The 20,508-nt window shown below is 39.3% G+C and overlaps 1 protein-coding gene across 2 annotated transcripts in view; it reads right to left on the bottom strand.

Moving 5' to 3' along the window:
- GTF2E1 (general transcription factor IIE subunit 1) overlaps positions 1-20,508 on the bottom strand; it is a 51,515-nt gene that overhangs the window by 7,347 nt on the left and 23,660 nt on the right. For both annotated transcript variants that reach the window (XM_070406276.1, XM_070406278.1), the window contains exons 3-4: positions 15,251-15,452; positions 10,898-11,139 (exon numbers count right to left, since the gene is read on the bottom strand). In XM_070406276.1, coding sequence (XP_070262377.1) covers positions 10,898-11,139; positions 15,251-15,452 — 444 coding nt within the window. The remainder of the gene's footprint in view (positions 1-10,897; positions 11,140-15,250; positions 15,453-20,508) is intronic.

Raw genomic sequence — 20,508 nt, 5'->3', positions numbered from 1 at the left:
GCCTGACTGGGCCGGCACTGTGGAACCGCTGTACCAGCAAGCGCACAAACATGCCCACTGGTCCCAGTCTCTTGTGGGGCGCTGGGGGACAGCAGACAGGCAGTCTGTGCACTTGGTGGAGGGCAGGAGTGCTGGATGTTCAACCACCAGGAACTCCTGGAGATTTTGTCTGGTGGGGAGCCACCGGCAGGGGACAGAGGGCCAAACTTCCTGTTTCCCCGGTAAGGCTGGGATGGCCCCGGTGAGGTCGGGACGGCCCCGGTGAGGTTGAAACGGCCCCGGTGTGGTAGGGACAACCCCGGTCAGGTCGAAACGGCCCCGGTGTGGTAGGGACGACCCCAGTGAGGTTGAAACGGCCCCCGTGAGGTAGGGACAACCCTGGTCAGGTCGAAACGGCCCCGGTGTGGTAGGGACAACCCCGGTCAGGTCGAAACGGCCCCGGTGTGGTAGGGACGACCCCGGTGAGGTTAAAACGGCCCCCGTGAGGTAGGGATGACCCCGGTGAGGTTGAAACAGCCCCCGTGAGGTAGGGACGACCCCAGTCAGGTCGAAACGGCCCCGGTGTGGTAGGGACAACCCCGGTCAGGTTGAATCGGCCCCGGTGTGGTAGGGACAACCCCGGTGAGGTTGAAACGGCCCCGGTGTGGTAGGGACGACCCCGGTGAGGTTAAAACGGCCCCCGTGAGGTAGGGACGACCCCGGTGAGGTTGAAACGGCCCCCGTGAGGTAGGGACGACCCCGGTGAGGTTGAAACAGCCCCCGTGAGGTAGGGACGACCCCAGTCAGGTCGAAATGGCCCCGGTGTGGTAGGGACAACCCCGGTCAGGTTGAATCGGCCCCGGTGTGGTAGGGACAACCCCGGTGAGGTTGAAACGGCCCCCGTGAGGTAGGAACGACCCCGGTGAGGTTGAAACGGCCCCCGTGAGGTAGGGACGACCCTGGTCAGGTCGAAACGGCCCCGGTGTGGTAGGGACGACCCCAGTGAGGTTGAAACAGCCCCCGTGAGGTAGGGACGACCCCAGTCAGGTCGAAACGGCCCCCGTGAGGTAGGGACGACCCCGGTGAGGTTGAAACGGCCCTGGTAAGGCTCAGACGGCCCTGGTGAGGTTGAGACTACTCCAGTGAGGTTGGGACAAATAAAGGGGACCAGTATGGACTGATGAACAGGGGTAGATACAGAAGCAGAGCAACATTGAACAGAATGTTAAACTACAGTGGGAAGCCTGGGGAGGGTTGGGGGTGGGGATTAAGAGACCAACTGAAGGACTTATATGCATGCATATAAGATTAACCAATGGACACAAGACACGGGGCGGGGGGAGCGGGGGGTAAGGGCCGGGGGAATGTCAAGGGGGGGGAAAAAAGGAGACATATGTAATACTCTTTGTAATACGTTAAGAAATAAAAATTATTAAAATATTTAAAAAAATAAAAATTAAAAAAAAATAAATAAATAAAAATTTTCCAAATAGTTTCATATTTCCAAAATAGTGTTTTGATTAATGCTTAAAATAAATATAAAATGAGGGGAAAAATCTATTTAGTTTTGTAAACTAAATGAAATTATATTTAAAAGATTTCTGACAAGGGTCTTGAGAGGTATGGGACAAAAGGAATTGTTCTGCATTATAGATGAAGACAAGAAAACAGAATATTAGGATAAATGAGCAAATCTCTGGACTGTAAAGTTTAAACACTAGTTCTAGGAACAGTCTTATTTAAGAGAGTTATAAATTTAAAAAAAATTTATAATCAGAAATTGTCAACTTCACTAATGATGTTAATATTTGAGCAATATTTAGAAACATTACTAAATTTCTAAAGCAATTCTGGCTACTTAAGGGCCAAGCTGATAGCAAAAAATATATAGGAAGAGCTGAAAGTTGTATAAATGGGCAGAAAAGTGGCAGATCCAGTTCTATACTGGCAAATGTAAGTAATCTAAAATATGCCGAAAGATGTGGTCCAAGCTATCAGATACAGGGCAGAAAAGGTTTTTTTAAAAAAAAAAAAAAATATATATATATATATATATTAAATTAATTTCAGAAAGAAAGGGAGAGAGATAGAAACATCAATGATGAGAGAGAATCGTTGATCAGCTACCTCCTACACACCACACACCGGGGATTGAGCCCACAACCCGGGCATGTGCCCTGACTGGAATCGAAACGGGACCTTCTGGTACTTAGGTTGACGCTCAACTGCTGAGCCATGTCAGTTTGGCTAAGGTTGCTATTCTTAATATGCTTCCAGAGCCAAAGCAACAAACAAAGTATCAGATAACAACCTGAAGGACATTGGAAATAAAACTCAAAATCATTAATGATGAACCCATGCATGAACAACATGTATGGTATTCTTCTGGTCAGTAGGTCTCAAGCCGAGTACATTGACTGGAGATTGTCTAAAACGAGGCAATTAAAATAAAATAAAAACTGTAGGTGGAGGGGCTGGGGGACCAGAACTATTTGTAAGGAAAGTAGAATCAAAAGAAATGAAAACTTTTAGCACCCTACCCAGTGTGGCTAAGTGGTTAGAGTGTTGCGCCCACAGTGAAGAGTCGCAGGTTCAATTCCTAGTCAAGGGCATGTACCTGGGTTACAGTTTGTTTGCAGCCCTCGTTGGGAAACATGCAGGAGGCAATCAATAGATGTTTCTCTCTCTCCTCTTTCTCCCCCCCTCCCCTCTCTCTTCCACTCCTCTAAAAATTAATGGAAAAAAATATCCTTAGGAGAGGATTAACAACAACAACAAAAAACAACAAGGGAAGGAGTTTGAACTTTCTGTAGAGTAATAAGGACATGACTGAAGTCTATGAAATTCTGAAAGATGTTAAAATGAAGTCTGAGGCAAATTAAGGGTAAGACAAATAAGACTCAATTCATACATGCACTGGATAGAGTCTATTTTACTGTCATAAAACTTAACAAAAACAAATTTAGACATGACAAATCTACTACACTAAATGACTTAAGGTCCTTATGATTCAAATTCGATTATTCTAGGAATTATAAACATTGAATGTTAAGCTTATGAGTCTAATTGTATATAATATTGGTTAACAATAGTTTTATTCAGTTGTGTTTCTAAGTTCAAAGAAAATAAGATTTGGTTGCTTCAAGAATAGGCAAGAAGCCAAGTTGGGGAAAACAAGCCTATTAAATAGCTGACAGCCTAATTACTATATAATCTACAACAACTTGAATCAAAATAAACATCATAGCCAAGCTGATCAGGAGGAGGGAGAGTGAAGTATGGTTGCCAAAAACTAACTTTTTTTTCTTCTGACTGGAATGAATATACCAAAGAGAATCACACTAGAGGTATCACCTGCTTTTATCATCACTACCTAATTCCACACTACTTTTACAATTCTTAGCATACACAGTAAAGAAATGCTAAATATAAAGGGAAAAAAGGTTAGGAGAAAGGCCAAAAAACAAGTGGTTTTCAATTACTGATAATTCTTTACTATTAAAGAACCATACTCAGATGCCATGTTAATAAGATACACAGAGGCATGCAGATTTGAATGCTGATGAAATCCAACCAGAGGTACACACTCCCTTTCATCTCTGCTTCCCACTTTCTGAGTAATCTTTGTCCAGTCTTAACCTGCTATTTTCTATGTACTCCTAAATCATCATCTCCCAAAGTCCTCAAATCCAGTAACTTGAGACTAAAATTTACAAAGCAAAATCTTGCAGTTCTCAAACTTATGATTATTATGCAATTCTTTAGTGCTCACAGAGATTTCTAAAATATTCTAGTATGAAGTTGCATCAGTCTTCATGAATGTTGAATATCCTTAGTCCTTCACTCAGGTGGTGTCTTTCTATATATTTCATGTGGCACAAACTCCTTGGTGTTTATGAGACAAGAAAAAAAAAGCTTGGACTAGTGTATAGTTATCGCTCCAAATTCAGAGAAATAATAGTGCGTATAAATTAGGACAACAGCCTGGCCAGGTGGCTCAGTTGGTTGGAGTGTTGTCCTGTACACCAAGAGGTGACGGGTTCCACTCCTGGTCAGGGCATATATGTAGATTGCAGGTTCAATCCCCAGTCAGGGTCCATACCTGAGGCAACCCATTGATGTTTCTATCACATAGATTTTTTTCCCCTCCCTCCCTCCCTCCCTCCCTTCATAAAAAAATACCTTTGGGTGAGGATTAAAAAAGAATTAGGGCAACAAAAAAGAAGAGATGAATTTGGCCACCTTGAACACAAGAGCACTTTTCCAAGAAATTAAGAGAAAGAGATGGTTCTTTCTTAAATCTACAAATGGAGATTAAGGAGCAGTTCATGATGCCAGTATAAGAAAATCCTGATCATACCTCTTTCCATGGCCGCAACAAATCTACAGCTATACCCTATATAATAAAGCCTAATATGCTAAGTGTCTGATTGTTCGTTTGGCTGTTCGACCAGTTGCTATGACATGCACTGACCACCAGGAGGAAGATGCTCCAACCAGTAGGCCAGTTTGCTGCTGGGGTCCGGCTGATCAGGACTGGGTGAGATGGGCCCGACATGCCCTGGAGCCCTCCCGCAGTCCCTCCCCGGTTGGCCAACCTCCCGTGGTCCCTCCCTGGCCAGCCAGTCCCAGTTGGCCCTGATCGAGACTGGGTGAGACAGCCTGATCAGCCCTGATCACCCCAATCTGGACTGGGCAAGATGAGCAGGACCTTCCCATGGTCCCTCCCCAGCCCTGACCATGCACCGGTGGGGTCCTTCGGCCTGGCCTGCACCCTCTCACAATCCGGGACCCCTTAGGGGATGTCAGAGAGCCATTTTCAGCTCAATCCCCGCAGGCCAGGCCAAGGGACCCCACTGGTGCATGAATCTGTACACCAGACCTCTAGCAGAGAATAATTTCTTCTGAAAAAGATCTGAAAATTGGATGAACAAAGCCTCAACAATGAAAGATAAAAGAACAGCCTCAAGATGGGCAAGAGGTAGAGACAAGGTCTTACAAAAAAAAAAAAAAAAGAAGAAGAAGAAGAAAACACCACACCCCAGCTGTAGGTATCCACACTTGAGAGGGATCCCGATCCTGTACAGAAGAGACAAACTCCCAAAACACCTGGCATTGAAAACCAATGGGGAGTATATCCAGGAAATGTACAGAACTGTAGAAAACAGAGGACCTGAACTTAAAGGACTTGTGTGCAAACTCACTTGCCCTGGGCACAGTGCAAAACCACCAATTTGAAGAGTACCTAAACCATACATGAAGGAAACCTACTTACTTATCTTAAAGTATCTGCCACAGAGACAGAAAACTGTTGGAACTTGCCCTGGGAATGGAGACAATGGTGGGCACCATTTGGAACTCCCCTTTTAATCTGTTAACACAGGTGGGCATGCCTTGCTGAGAGCCCCACCTACCCTCAGCCTGAAGCTGATGCATGCTTTAGCCAGGCCAGGTGATAGCCCTGACATGCACCATGGCGATTCAGAAGTAAGTACATAAAGAGATTCAAAGTAAGGGATGGTGAAAGATATTCCATGCAGAAGTATATTACTATCTGTTGAGATTTGCTTCCAGGCATATCCTCCATTTGATTCAAATAAACTCTTATAAAATGTTTATTAAAAAGATATTCTATGGAAATAGAAAGGAAAAGAAGCTGAGGTAGCATACTCATTTCAGAAAAATAAACTTTAAAACAAAGACTATAATAAAAGACAAAGAAGAGGCCCTAGCCAGTTTGGCTCCGTGGTTAGAGCATCGGCTTGTGGACCAAAGGTTCCTGGGTTCAATTCCAGTCCAGGGCATGTACCTCAGTTGCAGGCTCCTCCCCAGCCAGGGCCCTGGTCAGGGCACATGTAGGAGGCCACCAATTGGTATGTTTTTCTCACATTTACATTTCTCTCTCTGTCTTTCCCTCTCCCTTCCACTCTCTCTAAAAATCAATGGAAAAATATATTCGGGTGAGGATTGAAAAAAAAAAAAAAGAAGAAGAAGGGCACTACATAATGATAAAGAGGCCATTCCAGCAAAAAGATATATCATTTATAAATGTATATGCACCCGGGACATGAACAACAAAATATATGAAACAAATATTAAAAGACTAAACGGATGAAATTAACAGCAATCTATACTAATAAAAGAGTAATATGCTAATTAGACCAGATAGACTGGACTTCTGGATGTCCTTCTGGACAAAGCTGTGGTAGCTGCGAGGACCGAGGAGGGCCGGCAGCTGCGGCGGCTGGCAGTGGCAGCAGCAGTGGGGTAATGGGGGTGGTGCCTTCTCCTGATCGCCTCCCACAAAGGGAGGCCAGAGGCAGTAGTAGCGGCAGGGTGATGGGGGCAGTGCCTTCCCCTGATTGGCCTGGTCGCCTCCTGCAGAGGGATGCCAGACTGTGGCTTGTGAGAGGGGGCAGCAGGCCGGGCTGAGGGACCTCCCCCCGTCCCCCGCACAAATTTTCATGCACTGGGCCTCTGGTACAATAATAAAAAAGCGTAATATGCTAATTAGACGAGACGTCCTTCTGGATGACCTTCCTGATGAAGCTGGGGCTGTGAGGGAAGCCTGGGTCCCAGGTGCCAGAGGGAAGCTGGTGCTGGCAGCTGGGGGAAAGAAGGCCTACTCTTGCACGAATTTCATGCATCGGGCCTCTAGTACAATAATAATAGGGGATTTTAACACCTCACTTACCTCAATGGATAAATCATCCAGATAGAAAATCAATGAGGAAACACTGACCTTAAACAACACATTAGATCAGATGGACTTAATAGATATATACAGAACACTCTATCTAAAAGCAGCAGAATATACGTTCTTCTTAAGTGCACTTGGAATATTCTCCAGAACATCACATTAGGTCACAAAACAAGTTTTAATAAATTCAAAAAGATTGAAATCATATCAAGCATCTTCTCTAACCACAATGGTATAAAACTAGAAATCAATCACAAAAAGAAAATGAAGCACAAAAATGTGGAGATTAAACAATATGCTACCAAATAATCAACAGATTATCACACAAAAACCAAAGAATAAAAATACCTAAAGAGAAATGAAAACATAAATACAACACACCAAAATTTACAGAATGTAGCAAAAGCAGTTCTAAGAGGGAATTTCATAGCAAGAAGGCCTACCTTAAGAAAGAAGAAAATCTCAAACAAACAATCTAACTTCACACTTTAAGGAACTAGAAAAATAAGAACAAACAAAGCTGAAAGTTAGCAGAAGTAAGGAAATAATAAAGATCAGAGTGGAAATAATTAAATGAAGACTAAAAAGAAATTTTAAAAGATCAATGAAACCAAGAGCTGGTTCTTTGAAAAGATTTAAAAAATGACAAACTTTTACCTATATGAACCCAGAAAAAAACAGAGAAGACTCAAATAAACAAAATCAGAAAGAAAAGTTACAACTAATACTACAGAAATACAAAGGGTCTTAAGAGACTAGTATAAACAATTATATACCAACAAATTGAACAATCCAGAAGAAATGTCTACAAACACACATTCTTTCAAGACTGAATCATAAATAGATTGATTACTAGTAAGGAGATTGAATCAGTACTCAAAAATTTCCCAACAAACAAAAGTCCAGGACAAAGATAGCTTCATTAGTGAATTCTATGAAACATCACAGAAGATTTGATACATATTCTTTTTAAACTCTTTCAAAAAACTGGAGGAAAAAAAATTGAAGAGGAGGGAACGCTTCCAAACTGATTTAATAAGGTCAGCATTACCAATATTGAAATCAGACAAGGACACTACCACCACCACCACAAAAAATTATAGGCCAATATTCTTAATAAACATAGATGCAAAAATCTTCATCCAAATATTACCAAACTGATTCAACAATACATTTAAAGGATGGTACACCATGATCAAGTGGGATTTATTCCAGGGATGGAAGGATGGTTCAACATGTGCAAATCAATCAATGTGATAATCTACATAAACAAAATAAAGGATAAAAATCATCTCATCATCTCAATAAATACAGAAAAAGAAACTGACAAAATTCAACATCTATTTATGATAAAAACTCTCAACAAAGTGGGAACATACCTCAACATAACAAAGGCCATATACTAGTATAACAAACCTACAACTAACACCATACTCAACAGTGAAGATTGAAAAGCTTTTCATCTAAGATCAGAAACAAGACAAGGATGACCACTCTCACCACTTTTATTCAACATATCATTAGAAATCCTATCCACAGCAATTGGGTAAGAAAAATAAATTAAAGGCATCCAAATAAAAAAGGAAGAAGTAAAACTTTCACTATTTGTAGATAGCATGGTAATACAGTGTGGGGCAAAAGTAGATTTACAGTTGTGAGTATGTGAAACACAGAGTTTATCCTGTATTATTATTTATTAATTATTATTTTCCGTATGAACAACTGTAAACCTACTTTTGCCCCACACTATATAAAGAAAATCCTTTAGATTACACCAAACAAACAAACATTAGAACAAATAAACTCAGCAGAGATGCAGTATACAAAGTCAATGTACAGAAATGGGTAGCACTTTTATACACTAATAATAAACTAGCATAAAGAGAAATTAAGAAAATAATCCCATTTACAACTGCATCAAAAAGAACAAAATATTTAGGAATAAATTTAGTCAAGGAGGTGAAAAACCTGTACACTGAAAATTATGACACTGATAAAATAAATGAAGAAGATATAAATAAATGATAAGACATTTGCTACTCATGGAATGGACAAATTAATATTGTTGAAATGTCCATACTATTCAAAGCAGTCTACATATTCAATGCCATCTCTATCAAAATTCCAATGGCATTTTTCACTAGGGCAAATAACTCTAAAATTTGTATGGAATCATAAAAAATCCCAAGTAGCCAAAGCAATCTTGACAAAGAACAAAGCTGGAGGAATCAGTTATCTCTGTGATTTCAAACTATATTACAAAGCCATAGTAATCAAAACAATATAGTACTGGCATAAAAACAGACATAGATCAATTAAACAGAATCCAGAGCCCAGAAATAAACCCACACAGATATGGACAATTAATTTATGGAAAAGGAGCTAAGAACATACAATGAAGAAAAAAGTTTCTTCAAGCAATAGTGCTGGGAAAACTGGGTACCCATATGCAAAAAAATGAAACTAGACCACTATCTTATACTATACACAAAAATTAACTCAAAATGAGTTAAAGATTTGAACATAAGACCTGAAACCATAAACTTTCTAGAAGAAAACATAGATGGTAAGCTCTATGACATCAACAATGTTTTCATGGTCCGGACTCCAAATGCAATAGAAACAAAAGCAAAAACAAATGTAAACATCAAAGTAAAAAGCTTCTGCACAGTGGAGGAAATGATTATCACAATGAAAAGGCAACCTACTAAATGGGAGAAGATATTTGCAAATCATATATCTGACGAGATTAATATGCAAAATATACAAAAAATACAAAAAATTCCTACAACTCAACAACAAAAGACAAACAACCTGATTTCTAAAAATAGGCAGAGGAACTGAACAGACATTTTCCCAAAGACATACAGATGGCCAACAGGCAAATAAAAAATTTGTAGTTCACTAATGATTAGATTAGGGAAATGCAAATCCAAACCACAATGAGACATCACCTCACACCTGTTAGAATGGCTATTGTCAAAAAGACTAGAAGCAACAGGTGTTAGAAGGAATGTGAAGAAAAGAGAACCCTATACATCAAGCATGTCAAACTCACGACAGGCAGGCCGCCATATTCTGACATGCTTGCTGTATATTGTAGGTAAATTGGTTTAGCCACTATGGAAAACAGTATGGAGATTCCTCAAAAAATTAGGACTAGGACTACCATATATTAGCTATTCCACTCTGGGTATTTATCCAAAGAATACAAAAATATTAATTCAAAAAAGACATATGCACCCCTATGTTCACTGCAGCATTATTTATAATAGCTAAGAAATGGAGACAATCTAACTGTTCATCAATGGATGAATGGATAAAGAGATGTGGTGTAGCCCTAACCGGTTTGGCTCAGTGGATAGAGCATCAGCTTGCGGACTCAAGAGGCCCAGGTTCGATTCCAGTCAAGGTCTTGTACCTTGGTTGCGGGCACATACCCAGTAGTGAGTGTGCAGGAGGCAGCTGATCAATGTTTCTCTCTCATTGATGTTTCTAACTCTCTATCCCTATCCCTTCCTCTCAGTAAAAAAAAAAAAATCAATAAAATATATTTTTAAAAAAAGAAAGATGTGGTATATATACATAATGGAATACTACTCAGTCATAAAAAAGAATGAAATCTTGCCATTTGCAACAACATGAATGGACCATGAGGGTATTATGCTAAGTAAAATGAGTCAGATGGAGAAAGACAAATAATGTATGATTTCATTCATATGAGAAATCTTAAAAAACAAAATAAAACAAAACAAAAACTCATAGATACAGAGATTGGTGGTTACCAGAGAGGAAGGAGGTTAGGGGGTGGGCAAAATGGGTAAAGGAGGTTCAACTGTATGGTGAAGAATGGTAACTAGACTTTGGTGATGATCACTTTGTAGTGCAGACATAGAATTATAATGTTGTACACCTGAAGCATATGCTATATTCCAATTTTACCTCAATTAAAAATATAGATGATAGATAGGTAGATAGATAGATAGACTTAAAAGCTGTCTATTTGTTTCTTCAACTAAGTTGAAGGAAAATGCAAGTATATTATTTGGTTTTAATGCTTATTGCTCAATTTCTTACTTCCTGCTACAATGCAATTATTTTGGAACACAGATATAGTGGATTACCAATAAAACTAAGAATTGCCCAGGCAATTTCGCACTAAGTCAAACTCATTTTCAACTGAACCCAAGACATACTCATTTTAATGACTTCTCTTACCTTCCTTCATCTCTTCAGAACCAAATGCTCCTTGGACAGTGCTCTCTCTCAACCAAATGGGTCTCTCTTTGGCAGATTTCCCCTCCAGTGAGGCTCGATGAAGATCTTCTTGGTCATCCATGTTAATGACAACATTCTGAGTATATAAGTCCTCATAGGAGGGGCCTTTGGTAGCCCATGCTTCCCGGTGGTGCCCACTTGACAGGCCAGCAGCTCCAGCAGTAGTTGCTGCACGGTCTTTGCTGAATGAAAAGATTAGAGGACAGGAAGAAAAATATTCAAATCTCGGTGTTGGAAAAGGAGGGCAGCTGCCTGGGTGGTTACTGAAAAAATACTATCTAGCCATCATGTATATAAGCTTTAACAATGCTGAGAAACCTCGTTTATATCTCAGGGTGAAAACTGCCTGAGTTATTAGAACATCATATTTACATTTAAGTTCTTCACACTCTAGGTTAATCTGGGGTATATGAATGACTGAGGTTTTATAGTTGAAGATGTTGCAATAAGTCTACTTAGGAAAAGGGGAGAATGTTATGATGACATAATCTACTTAAAGACACTAGTCGGCAAAAATCTCTCCCAGGTACTAGTATGTCTTTTATGTATCTTTCTCCACCTCTGACTGACTCTTTTGGCCCCATGCTTTTCCTTTACTTCTCTTCCATTTTTCTCTAAATGTTTCCATGGAACCTGGACTGTTGTTTTGTGTGGAGTCCTGTCTCAATTTGAGCCTAAGCAATACTTCTTCACTTGTCTTTATATCTTCTAACACTTCTCTCTCTCACAAACCATTCACTATTTTTCCTTCTCTTGGATCCTACTTTATTTCTCTCCCTCAGAACACTGTGCTTCTGGCCATACTCTGGAGGAATCTTGGGCTATCCCATCCTTCCTGTTCTCCTTCTGGGTACCTAAAGGCCCACTGCCACTGAGAGATCAACCAAAAGACTTGTATGCATGCATATAAGCATAACCAATGGACAGAGACAGCAGGAGGGTGAGGGCATGTACGGGAGTGGGGTGAGGGTGGGGGGAATGGGGGGGATTTGGAAACATACATAATACCTTAATCAATAAAAAAAAAAAAAAGCACTCTCTCCAGTTGTGCAATCCAAGCTGACGCAGTCATTTAATCCATTTCTGCCAGATATTATCTCTAGCTATACCTAGAGCTGCTTAAAAACTATTCTTTCCCCTAGTCTTTGTACCAGCTATTTGCTGTTGCCCTCTGAGTCTAGGCTTAGTAGATGTTTCTCTGTACCCAATCCATCTATTTGTCTTGCTACATTTTAAAGTCTTATGCTACACTGCAAATAACTGGTTTCTTTCTCTTTTCTTTCTGCATTCATCATGGTACTTTTTGAACTATTTACTATGTTTGTCTCAATCTAATCCTTATCTGGCCCTAGTCATTCTCTTACCATCTTCTACCTATTCCGATGTCCTCTAAAAGGCTGTCACTGCATTCACTATAATCTGACTCTGCTTACTCTGGTATAAATTGGCTCTTTGAATTTTAGTCTCCCTTAATCATTTACTTTTCTTTCTCTTCTCCCTTGACCTGATCTGTGTTTATATGTTTACGTACTTACTCTATATCCTGAGTCTCTCTTCTCTCACCCAGAATATCTCTTCTATCCCCAGCCAACATCCTTACCTTGTTGTGTTGAGCCTGCTCTATATGCCTGTCTACCCCCAAGTGTATCTCCCTGAGCTAGCCATGTGCCTTTTGTCTCTCTTCATACATTAAATGTTTCTCTAGCTCTGACCTGGCCAACTATACCTCTGTCCTTTTCTGTGCCTTCTTTATCCAGACTCTTATTTTATTTTTTATATTTTTATTGATTTCAGAGAGGAAAGGAGAGGGAGAGAGAGATAGAAACATCAATGATGAGAGGGAATCATTGATCGGCTGCCTCCTGCATACCCCCTACTGGGGATTGAGCCCGCAACCTAGGCATAATGCCTTTGACTGAAATCGAACCCGGGACCATTCAGTCCGCAGGCCGACACTCTATCCCCTGAGCCAAACCAGCCAGGGCAGATTCTTAAATGGTTTACTCACTTTCCCTAAAGCTACTATTTCTCTCTGTATAAACTTGAACACATAGCTTTCATCCAAGCTCTATCTTTAGCATTAACTCTGAAGGTCAACAAGTATTTAGTACTTTGTGTAGAGAAGAACAAGAAAAGTGGGGGAAAAGAACAGAACAATTAAAATAAATAAATGTTAGCATGAGGATACTTTTGTAAGTCTCTTGTTTTCAGTACTCTATTATAGAAAATCAAGATTGGTTTAATTCCAGTTTGAAGCAGAAGAGATCTGACCACAAGTCAAACAAATTTTAAAATTTGGAAGAATATTTTTAAAATGATATTTTTAACCATGGAGAGTTGACTACACAGATTTTATTTCTACTTTCACCACAGATACAGACCAATCTAAATTATCAGCAAATGTGACACTAAAAATCTAGATGAGAGACACGTAGGTTAACTCCTTCTGCATATTTAAATTTCTTCTATGGAGAGAATACACACATTTTACTTAAAGATGACAAAATGGACAATTCAGTTTTAAATCTTTTTACATTATTTAAGAAATTTTAGAACTTTTAAAAGATATAACTCTTGCTCAGGAGTGTGGGAGGAATATTATTTCAAACTAAAATTTTAAAGATCTTTAAGGTGAGTGTTAAATAAGAGATGATGGAAAGGGAGAGGCTACGGGCAAGGAATTCCATTTAAGAAAGACTTGCTGAAAAGCTGGAACTGTCCATCAGCTCTCAGGTCAAGTCTACTAATTCTGCAGAGGCAGCTTGTGGCTCCTGATCTGGGGATAAGCTAGAATTTAATTGGTTACAGATCAGTAACCAAACTAACAATCATGCCACTTATTTTCATTTTAAAGCATCAGTGAATCACTGTCATCTCTGAACTCCCTTTCCACTCTACTGTGGTTTTTTTCTTGTATTTGGGATAGGATGGCTATTGCAGATCTGTTATGCTCTGAAACAAATCCTTTAGTATAGAAAGGCTAAATCAATACCACTTCCAGGATGTTATAACCAGGCAGTGGAGCTTGTCAAATGCTTAGTAAGGCCATCTCAGCCAGGTTAACACCTTGGTCTTTGAAAGACCTCGCTCAATGGTCTTTCTCTTGAACTTAGTTCTGGCTGGCACCTCCAGGTACCCCATTTTATCTCTTTTGCCTGCCTCTATTTCACCCTTTATTCCCTAGTGACCAGGCTGTTGGATAGGTTCTTTCTTGATCAGTTTATTTGCTCTATTTCCTGATTTTTCTCCATCCTTGGAGTCACACCATTCCTAATGAGAAGCCAGGTTATTTGATACAGTGAGTTGCTAGGGCCTCTGGCATCACCACCACTCAGATTTGTCGCTGGCATGAAGCAACCGATGTCTAAATAAAGATCTGGAATGGGAAGTGGACAGTGGTAAGTAGGGAACATTAGAGGTAGGATGCCATTGGTGATGGTGAATGAATACTATTGTACCCAGGGAACATCTTGATAAACAGGAAAATAACTATAGTTAGAAGAAGAAACACAAGAATCATTCATAGATAGTATTATATTGGGTTCTTAAAAACTATAGTTACCATTTGGACTAATGTGTCCTATGAAAGGGTATACAGTAAACGCTAAGCTCTTAGCTTTTTCCTCTTAGTTTAACACTAGGAGGAAAAAGAAAAGAGGTAGCGTAGGAGAACACTCGCTGACCCCAATTCCCTTTTACTAGTATGCTTTTCAAAGAATATAAGCCACTTTCTATGGCATGGCAAAACTAAGGCTGAATCTGCAATTCAATTAGGACACTCAAAAGAATAGGAAACCATAGTAAGAAGTACTAACTCACAGGAAACACATATTTTACTTCACTTTCAAGGAAGTTGCACTGAAAACTGCAAGAAAGAAAGGTGTGGTTAATGTGCTTCAAAAACAAAAAAGTGAATGCTGTATTCCTTAAAGAACTTCAGCCTTCAGAACCTGGCTAGGAAAATTCAAATATCCCCAAGAGGCACTACCAATTTAGGATTAGCTGACAATTGCCTGAGTTGCAGCAGGCTTAATAAGCAGAGTGAGTAGTTGAAGTCAAACTTGACTATTTAAAGATTTTTGCCTAAGGCCCACACTTTTCTGTATTCACTACAAACAAACTTCATCACAGGCACAAGTTAATAAGACAAGTGCGACAGAGCTTGGAATCTATGAAACACTAGTCTTTAGTCTCCTAGTAAATTAGTTACCCACTCTTTCTCTTCAAAGTAGAGGTAGTTAAAACAAGAGCAAGCTTAAAGTGTTATTGGTAAGAGCACGGGACTATACTCACCTCTGTTTCAGGGCTGGTATTTCTGTGGGTTCTGGCTCAAGTATTTCATAGGCCAAGTTCACATCCTCTGTTTCCCGAAGCAAAGCATAAATGGGCTCAATTTGTTCATTAAACCTTGCCAAAAGTGTGCGTGCATCTTTTTTGGGCATTGCTGATTCATCTTCTTCTACCTCTGTATTGCAAAAAGTACAGCGGAAAGTTCCTACAGAGAAAACAAAAGTCTCAGGTCAGGGAAGAGAAATTCTCAAGACTAGCCTTTAGCAAACTGTTTAATATCTCCACTTCTCCTCTAATGTGTTATTATTGAAACTTTTAAATAAAAAACAAAAACAAACAAAAAACTTTTAAACATACAGAAAAGTTGAGTTTTAAAGTGAATATCCACGTGCTCACCATCGAGATTCTATTCATCTCTCATTTTGATGCATTTCAAATTAATTTTTAACCCCTGATTGCAGCATAGCAAACAGATTTTAATCATATTTCCAACAAACTTATACTTATTTTAACTTAAAACCAAATTTTTTAGTTTACCAGTGAAACCTGTACCTTTTCCCAAAAGCCTTCTTTTCACACATTACATATTTGGGCCTACAGTATGGAGAAAGCCAAATAAATACCTGAAACCAAGTCTCTAGTCATCTTGTACACTGTCACACGGCTATTTCTTCAAACTTGTCAACCATTTATACCTAAACAAATTTAACCAATCATTTCCAAAATTAAAGTTCAAGAACCCTTTATTGTTCTTATTTCTATATCCCTCACATTCAACTTGTACCTAAACTGCACTAATTCCCTAGAAATATCTTAAGATTTTTCACTTCTACTGTAGTTTCACTAATCAAAACCACCATTATTTAGCTCGAAATAGTTTCCTAGATCTGGTCGATGGACCTCTAGGTTCTCCTCCATTTCCACGTTTTCTATGCCACCATTTTTGCCATCTCATTTCCCTGATCTAAAGTCTGTCTGGCAGCTGAATTTCTAAAGCCCACAGCATGAAATCTAAATTTCTCATCCTAACATTTAAGATCCTGTATAATCTGGCACAAAACATCACAACCCAACCATAGTCCTTTACCTGTCAAGTAAGTTCAAATACTTGAAAGACAACATACTCGACATTAATATTTATTATATTTTAAAGTACTTTCTGTTTCTAAAATACTTCCATGTATACTTTTTAATCCTTACATCAATCCTGCAGTTATGTCAGAACTGAGGCTCTGAAGAGTTTTGTGATTTGTCCAAAGTCACATAGCCAGTAAAAGAAAAGTATATAAGAAAGCAGTAAACAGTGTATGCAAGTTGTATTAATTATCATTAAATTTTAACTACCTTCACTTAATATGCTTAAACTGCTGCCTTAACTTAAGTATCTAGAAGAAAAGCCAAAATATAACTATTGCTGCCTTTCTAACACCCATAATGCAATTCTATATTAAACTGAAATGTACATTAGCCAGAACAAGAGCTATATACCGTATATATAGCATAGCTGCTTAGTTCCATTTGAGATTTTCTAGTCATAGTCATTGTGTAATGCAACTACTTCTCATAGTTCCTGGTATCATTTTCTGATAAATGAATTACTATATATTTAATGTAAAAATTCTTATACTAAGTAGAATAAACTTTTGACGTTTTTCATTCAAAAAAAAAAAAAAGAAAGTAAAGTACATAACAGCAACTGTTGAATACTGAGTGCTTACCAAGTATTGCCGACCCTCTGAGGCTGGTATAATTATTGCACATTTAAATTTGTAAAATAAAGTGATTCTAAGGGGTTAAGTAGCTTGCTCGAGGTTATATAACTAATAATTGTGAGGAGGGGTCCAGGATTCAAACCCAAACTATTTTGCTGAAACTCACACTCTTAAACATTACAGTCTATATGACTAGCCTCAATTGGATCTCCAGTTTGGCTCTTATTCCCAACATCAGAGATATGCATCCTTCATTTCTATCCCAATTTACCGGAGTATGGATCAAGAGACCATACAAGTGCTTAGTGCCTGGCACATTGTAAGTATGAAAACATTTAGCTTTACAAAGTTCCATATGTGATTGATACATATCCCTACCCTTTAACCCATCCTTCCCTGGTAAGGAATAAACAAACTAGGTATCTCTGTCTCAACACACCACTGGAGCTTACTGATATATTTCAAGTAGAATAAGCTTTTTTACTGCTTCTCACATATAAGCATTCAATACCATATAAATTCTTTGTTCATATATCCTGTCCAAAACATTCTTCATCCATCTTGCTGCTGGCCAAATGGTACCTAATCTTTTACACCTATCCCAAATAAGTGAGAGAGAAAAGCAACCTCTCACAGCTAGGAGATGGCCTAGCACAATTAGGCTCTGATGTATTTCTATCAAACAGAATCTCACAGATCACCAATATCAGATAAGGAAGGTCCACTATGACCATGATGCAAAGCAAAGTCTGTCTGAGTAAGAGTACAGACAAAAGCAAGGTCTCTGTCCAACCATACAAACACACACAAAAATATCAGCTAACTGGGACTACTGCTTCTTTACCAGTTACAGTTTTAACCTGACCCTGTTCTTCTCACCTTCTAGATAAGACTTATTAAGATACTCAATCATAGCCCGGCCAGTGTGGCTCAGTGGTTGAGTGCCAATCTATGAAAACAGGTGGTCACAGTTCCATTCCCGGTCAGGACACATGCCTGGGTTGCGGGCTCGATCCCCAGTAGGGGGCGTGCAGGAAGCAGCTGGTCAATGATTCTCATCACTGATGTTTCTATCTTTCTCTCTCTACCTTCCTCTCTCTGAAATCAATTAAAACATATCTTTAAAAAGAAAAAAAGATACCCAATTATAGAACTATTCCCACTACTTGACAATACCCAATCCAGAGCAAACCCAAACCACTTCCTTGAATCCTCCCCAAAATTATCTAACAAAAGCCCCAATTCTCCATCCAGCACGTTCTTACTGTGACACTCCATAGTTCCTCATGGCATGTGACTTCCCATGTTGCAGAAAGCATCAATTTACCCAACTTTGTTTACCTATGGGGTGTGTTACTGATGGTGTTTGACTAGTGGGCATCAATATAAAAATCCTAGCTTAATCAACTGGACAAGCATCCTATTTACCAAAATAAAGACAGGAAGAATAAGTTCTTTTTTCTTTGTGGTGAAAAGATATAAAGTTATTTTAAATATCTGAATCTTCTTTACCCATTGGTCATCAAAATGGATGAGTTAGAAGCCAACTTATTACAACTGCTCAAAGCTCAAAATTGAGATGTAGATTAGAAATTCTAATATGAGAATCAACAACATATAGGTAGTAACTGAAATCATAAAGTAGATGAGAATTTCAAAAGAGATTAAGAGTGAGAAGCATAGGTAGTCAAGGCATAAACCCAAGGAAAGAAGAATCCTTAAGACAGAAATGGTACAACCAGAAGGACAGGATGGTATTTCAAGGGAGAAATGGTTTGGTGTTAATTTCTCAAGGTAAAAAAGAATGGAAAACTAGCTTCTATATTTAGTAACAAAGGGTATTAGTGACCTTGGCTAGAGAGGTTTTAGTTGGTATGCTATCTTAGATTATTTTCTAACTATTCCAGGTTACCTCAGCTTCCTTTCTTCACAAAAATAGAATAGAATCCATGTGGGAGTTAAAAAATAAATCATACAAAATAAGGTCTAAATCCATTTTCAAATACCTGCTGAATTAAAAAGAAAAAATGCTGATGTGGGACTTACATTAAATGTCGAAAGATGGGCACTTACAAAGACTGTCAATGAAAACTAGAGAATACTGCAAAAAAGTTATGTAATTCAGTAGTTTTCAAAATCTTAAAGAAACCCTATTCCACAAGTGAAGAAGTAACTAATATCTATACATATAAAAGCCTAAGAGACCATCTGATCATTTGACCGGTAGCTATGACGTGCACTGACCACCAGGGGGTGGACACTTAAAGCACAGGCATGGAAACATGGAACAGACTGATGAATCTCAGAGGAAAGAGGGATGGGGGGAGGGCAGGAAGAGATTAACCAAATATCTTGTATGCATACTAGAGGCCTGGTGCATGAAGTCGTGCACAGATGGGGTCCCTCAGCCTAGCCTGCGGGGATCACCTCGAAACAGGCCCGGTGCACGGATTCGTGCACCGGTGAGGTCCCTTGGCCTGGTCTACGGAGATCGGGCCGAAACCAGCAGTCTGACATCCCTGAGGGATGTCGGATTGCAAGAGGGCACAAGCCAGGCTGAGGGACCCCTAGTATAAGTATAAAAGCAAGTGCTCCAACTGAAGCACAGAAAGACAACTAAGACAAAGGGCAACACTATAATCCTCTCAACCTATGTCTTCAAAGCATTACAAACTGGCTCCTCAAAGTCTTGCACCAGGCACACTTTGCTACAGAGCCTTTGTACTTGCTGTTTCCTCTGCCCAGAATGCTTTTCCTCCAGATGGGTGAGTGGCAAGTCTCCCTACTTAGTTCAGTTCTTTACTCAAAAATAACATCAGTGAGGCCTTCCCTACCAACATTACCTAAAATTTCAATACTGTCCTGTCCTCCTCTTTTCCTTAACATTTATCACTATCAAACATGTTGTTTTATTATTTATTCAATTATTTATCATTAAAAGTATCATGCTATACCAACTTTTTTAAAGCCCATTTCTCTTTTGAAGGCAAGATACATAAACTTCAGCTTTAAATAAACAAATAAACGCGCTAGTCAGTGTTGCTCATCCACATAAAATAGCAATGCTTTTATTTTGGGAAAAGAAAGAGATCACTGTTAACATCAGCATTTGATAGAAGAGCAATCTCAGAATAACAGTCCTTTAACTTGAATAAATTTGGTTTGTGGGGAAAAAGAGAAGATAGTATATAGTCATAAAGGACCTGAATTCTAGCCTCACCCAGGTAACTTTCCAGATTTGGGTTTAATTTAGATGAAGTTACCAAGAGTTACTTGTAGAAGGGCTCATTTTCAGTTCTAAAAAGAGTGGCTTACATATTACTGTGAAAAATCTAAGACTTTATCCTTCTTTTAAGCTAACAAGTTATCCTACCAGTTTCATGGATGTTGGAGAAAGACACAAGACTCCTAGGTCAGAGACAAAGAACTTTATTAATCAGAGCAGTAGCAGTAGTCAGTTTTGTGACAGTTCTGTAAGCCCCCAATTCCCACAGGGTGACACAAAGAGAGCGAGGTAACAATTGTACATGCAGTAGGTTACCTTGCAGG

Source organism: Myotis yumanensis, unplaced genomic scaffold (assembly GCF_028538775.1).
Source record: "Myotis yumanensis isolate MYYU_CA2020_CCGP unplaced genomic scaffold, mMyoYum1.0.hap1 SCAF_2, whole genome shotgun sequence".
In the NCBI taxonomy this organism is placed as follows: Eukaryota; Metazoa; Chordata; class Mammalia; order Chiroptera; family Vespertilionidae; genus Myotis; species Myotis yumanensis.
This window is presented reverse-complemented; position numbering and strand designations above follow the sequence as displayed.